Here is a 5,421-nt window from a genome sequence, read left to right as displayed (position 1 = left end):
CGATTATATCATGCCTCGTTAAAACCTTACTAGGTAAAACCTCATGGGAAAACCATTTATTGAGGAAAAAGAGTAGATGATTAATAATAGATATTTGGAACAATTGCCTCGTTAAAAACCTTGCTAAGGAAAAGAGTACAATATGTTTCCAACTCCCCATGATCATCACATCACTTGATTTCCTTAAAGCGTCGCATACCAATATTTCGTACCATGTTTTTAAATTTGGATGTAGGGAGCGCTTTAGTGAACAAATCTGCCAAGTTGTTACTTGATTGAATTTTCTGGATGTTGGGGCCACGCTCTTTTTGAAAATCATGAGTAAAAAAAACTTTGGTGATATATGTTCGGTTCTATCTCCTTTGATAAAACCTTCCTTGAATTAGGCTATACAAACCGCATTATCTTCATATAGTATGGTTGGAACGTTCCTGTTAGAAGTTAGACCACAACTCTCACGAAAGTGATGAGTTAAATTTCTTAACCAAATACATTCATGGCTTGCCTCATGAATTGCTATAATCTCTGCATGGTTAGAAGAAGAAGCAACTAAAGTTTGTTTAACAGAACGCCAAGAAATTGCGGTACCTCCACAAATGAATAAATAACCTGTTTGGGATCGAGCTTTGTGTGGATCAGACAAATATCCAGCACCTGCATAACCAATTAACCCCGAATTTGATGAATTTAAATAATATAAGCCCATATCCATTGTACCTCGAAGATATCAAAGAATGTGTTTGACTCCATTCCAATGTCTTCTTGTTGGGCAAGAACTATATCTTGCTAATAAGTTTATAGCAAAAGATATATCAGGTCTCGTATTATTAGCAAGATACATTAGTGCACCAATAGCACTAAGATATGGTACTTCGGGACCAAGAAGTTTTTCATGTTTTTCACAAGGCCGAAATTGGTCCTTTTCGGCATCTAAATTCCTTACTACCATCGGGGTACTCAATGGATGTGAGTTATCCATATAAAACCTTTTAAGCACCTTTTCTAGATAACTAGATTGATGTACAAAAACTCCCTTTTTGGTGTGCTCAATTTGAAGACCCAAACAAAATTTCGTTTTACCAAGATCTTTCATTTCGAATTTTTCTTTCAAACAAGAAGTGGCATTTTCCAATTCTCCAGGAGTTCCAGTTATGTTCAAATCATCTACGTAAACAACAATTCTCACAAATTCTGATCCAGATCTTTTTATGAATACACATGCGCTTAATGGATCATTTTTATAGCCCTCTTTTAAAAGAAATGTACTTAAACAATTAAACCACATACGGCCAGATTGTTTCAATCCATACAAAGATTTATTTAATTTTACCGAATATACTTCACGAGAATTAGGAGTTTGTGCTTCTGGCACCTTAAACCCTTCTGGGATTTTCATATAAATATCATTCTCAAGTGAACCATATAAATAGGCGGTAACTACATCCATCAGATGCATCTCCAATTTTTCATGCGTTACCAGACTTATTAGATAACAGAATGTGATTGCATCAACCACAAGAGAGTATGTTTCTTCATAAACAATTTCGGGTCTTTGGGTAAAACCTTGTGCAACAAGTTTTGTTTTATATCTCACAACTTCATTCTTCTTGTTTCTTTTGCGCACAAATACCCATTTGTGTCCCACTAGTCTTACTCCGTTTGGTGCACTGACTATAGGTCCAAAAACTTTTCATTGAGTAAGAGAATTAATCTCTTTGTTGATTGCATCTTTCCATTTTGGCCAATCTTTTATATTTCTACATTCATCTATAGATTTAGGTTCAAGATCCTCATTTTCTTCCATAATCTCGCACGCAACATGATATGAAAAATAATCGTCGATGTCTATCTTATTTCGGTTCCATCTTATTCCTGTCATGACATAATTTATTGAGATCTCTTCATTTTCATAATTTTCAGGTACCCCGGTTTCTTTTGTTATGTCATTGGGCTCTTTTGGAGCTTCATTAATCTTTTCAAAAGATTCTGTTTTCTCTTTTGGACCATTTAAATTATATTTGCTCCCTTTCGTTTTCGAGGATTTTTATCTTTGGAACCGGTTTGTCTTCCACGCTTTAGGCGTGCCTTTGATTCATTTGTAGTTGTATTTTTTCCTTCTAGTATATCAATTCTAACTGGAGCATTTACAGCTGGTAAATGAGACTTTGTTACTCTCTTAGGGTCAGTAAATGCATCTGGCAATTGATTTGCTATATTTTGTAAATGAATTATCTTTTTCACTTCAAGTTCACATTGACTTGAACGAGGATCTAAAACTGAAAGTGATAATTCATTCCAAGAGATTTTATTCTCTAGCTTCTTTATTTCTCCCCCTAATGTTGGAAAAACTAATTCATCAAAATGACAATCGTCAAATCTAGCTGTAAATAAATCTCCAGTTGATGGTTCTAAATATTTTACTATAGATGGAGATTCGTATCCAACATAAATTCACATTCTTCTTTGAGGACCCATTTTTGTGCGGTGAGGTGGAGAAATTGGTACATAAATTGCACATCAAATGTCCTTAGATGGGAAATATTTGGTACATGGCTGCAAACCAGTTGAATAGGGGAGAACTTATGATAACTAGTTGGCCTGATTCGTATAAGTGATGCCGTGTGTAAAATTGCATGCCCCAATGTCGATGTAGGAAGTTTAGAATGCATTAGTAATGGTCTTGCAATTAATTGAAGGCGTTTGATTAACGCCTCAGCTAAACAATTTTGTGTATGAACATATGCAACATGATGTTCAATAGTTATCCCAATCGACATGCAATAGTCATTAAAAGCTTGTGATGTAAATTCTCCAGCATTGTCAAGTCGAATTTTCTTAATTGGGTAATCGGGAAAATGTGCCCTTAGGCGGATTATTTGTGCTAGTAATCTTGCGAAAGCGAGATTACGGCTAGATAACAAGCACACGTGTGACCATCTAGTTGACGCGTCAATTAAGACCATAAAATATCTAAATGGTCCACATGGTGGATGAATTGGTCCACATATATCCCCTTGAATTCTTTTTAAAAAACTAGGACTTTCATACCCAACTTTATTCAATGATGGACGAGAAATTAATTTTCCTTGAGAACATGCAACACAAGACAATTCATTAGCTTGAAAAATCTTCTGGTTTTTCAAGGAATGACCACTTGAACTTTCAATTATTTTGCGCATCATAATTGATCTGGGATGGCCCAACCGGTCATGCCAAAATTTTTAGATGTTATCATACCTTTTATTTTCAATAGCATGAGATTCAATCATTCTAATATTTGTATAATACAATCCGGAGGACAATACGGGTAATTTTTCCAAAAGACTTTTCTTACCCGATATCATTTTTGTAATATTGAGATACTCTTTATCACCATCATTGGTTGTTTCAACATGATATCCATTGGACCGAATATCCTTAAAACTTAATAAATTTCTTGGTGATTTTGATGAAAATAATGCATCTCCAATTGTAATTATTGTCCTTTGTGGTAATATGATATTCGCTCTTCCGGAGCCTTCAATCATTTTTGCACTACCCGTTATTGTATTAACATTTGCTTCTCCAATTGATAAGTAAGCAGAATATTTTTCATTATTAAAAATGCTATGTGTTGTTGCACTGTCTGCAAGACATATATCTTCCTCATTTCTTTTGCGAATATCCATATTTCTCTTCAAAATAAAAATAATAAGAAATAAGAAATATTCAACTTAGAGAAATAAAGTCATGTATTATTATTTTGAGAAGAATCATCAAGATCTCTTCTCATTAAATAGACTATGACACAAAAATCATAAAAGACATTAAACAAAACTACATATTATTCTGGAGCATGACAATGACTCTAAACAAACATAATGCAAAAATAAAATGATACTAGAAAACCAACAATTCCATGATATGGCATATCCATCTCCTTTTATGGGAAAAATTGGGTACTTCCATCACCATCCATAACACCGTTTGTCCCTTCCGTGTTGGCAAGATAATCGGCGACATTCAAATGTCCCATTTCTAGTTGATCTTCGTAAAAATAATTTTGAACGAAATTTGTTTCCGCATTTTTTCCTTCTTTATATTTTAGAGAAGCTTGATAAAGATCAACAAAATGCTTTGGACTGCGACATGTACGCAACCAATGACCGGTCATTCCACATCGGTGACAAACATTTTCAACTTTCTTTTTGCCTTGGCCACTTTTATCATTAGGATGTGGGTTTTTGTTACTCTCCCACTTCTGGTGGTTACTTATATTATTATTATTGTTGGGAAGATTATTATGACGGCATCCACCACGTCCACGACCTCGACCACGATCACGGCCACGGATACGGTTAGACCCACATCTGTTATAACCAGATGATGTCGCATTCACTTCAGGGAATGGACTAGAACCGGTCGAACGTGATTGGAGATTTTTCATTAAGAGCTCATTATTTTGTTCAGCCACAAGAAGATATGAGATTAATTCACAATATTTTTTAAACCCTTTCTCACGATATTGCTGTTGCAGGACCATGTTAGTAGCATGAAAAGTAGAGAAGGTTTTCTCTAGCATGTCTTCATCAGTTATAGTCTCACCACATAGTTTTAGTTGGGAAGTAATTTTGAACATGGCTGAATTATACTAACTCATAGATTTAAAATCTTGTAGCCGAAGGTGTAACCAATCAAAACGAGCTCTAGGAAGTATCATAGTTTTTTGATGATCATACCTCTCTTTCAAATTATTCCAAAGATCAGCTGGATCTTTTATAGTAAGGTATTTAGCTTTTAATCCATCATCGAGATGGTGGCGAAGGAAAATCATCGCCTTAGCCTTTTCTTGGCTTGATGCTTCATTTAAAGGATTTACATCCTTTATGGTGTTTCCAAGACCCATAGCATCAATGTGGATTTCAGCATCAAGGATCCATGATAAATATTTTTTTCCACTAATGTCAAGAGCCATAAACTCAAGTTTGCTAAGGTTTGCCATAGTGAAAGTACTAATCAAAATAAAGAGTTGTATATTAGAGGATTGTTAGTTAAGAAGTATCATAAAGTTACTTGTGACAACAACAATGATAACAAATGTGAACAAAAAATGTGAAAGCATGTATGATGCTTATTCAATAACAACAAAACTTCCATCAAACACTTTATACAAGCACTGCAAATAGTCAACAAAGAATTGGAAACCCTTGAAATCCCGGTTTAAATCCATTTTGGACTAGGACTTCCTTATTGGGCCCAATGGGCCAATAAGCTTCCAATTTGACTATCTTGGGCTTCGAACTCTTAAATGGGCTCTAATTGGACCCACTCCCATTTATTTTAATATTTTGGGCCATATTGGGCCTAGAATGAAATAAAATACCCTAATGGACCTTATTGGACCTTAAATGGCCGTGAACCCTCTTCCAAGGATCAATTGGA

General features: G+C 34.9%; 2 protein-coding genes across 2 annotated transcripts; both read right to left on the bottom strand.

Annotated features, from left to right (window-relative positions):
* Positions 1–3,922: 3,922 nt before the first annotated feature.
* On the bottom strand, positions 3,923–4,522 carry LOC111879151 (uncharacterized). The gene has a single exon (XM_023875622.1). It carries the CDS (start codon positions 4,520–4,522, stop codon positions 3,923–3,925), a length of 600 nt encoding a protein of 199 aa, XP_023731390.1.
* A 108-nt stretch (positions 4,523–4,630) lies between these two features.
* Positions 4,631–4,981, bottom strand: LOC111879152 (uncharacterized). Its single transcript, XM_023875623.2, has one exon. The coding sequence runs from the start codon at positions 4,979–4,981 to the stop codon at positions 4,631–4,633; it is 351 nt and encodes a 116-aa protein (XP_023731391.2).
* Between the last annotated feature and the right edge of the window lie 440 nt (positions 4,982–5,421).

This window comes from Lactuca sativa, chromosome 4 (assembly GCF_002870075.4).
Source record: "Lactuca sativa cultivar Salinas chromosome 4, Lsat_Salinas_v11, whole genome shotgun sequence".
Lineage (NCBI taxonomy): Eukaryota > Viridiplantae > Streptophyta > Magnoliopsida > Asterales > Asteraceae > Lactuca > Lactuca sativa.
This window is presented reverse-complemented; position numbering and strand designations above follow the sequence as displayed.

Coding starts and splice junctions, on each gene's coding strand:
- LOC111879151 (XM_023875622.1), bottom strand. CDS start 4,522: ATGGTCCTGCAACAGCAATATCGTGAGAAAGGGTTTAAAAAATATTGT.
- LOC111879152 (XM_023875623.2), bottom strand. CDS start 4,981: ATGGCAAACCTTAGCAAACTTGAGTTTATGGCTCTTGACATTAGTGGA.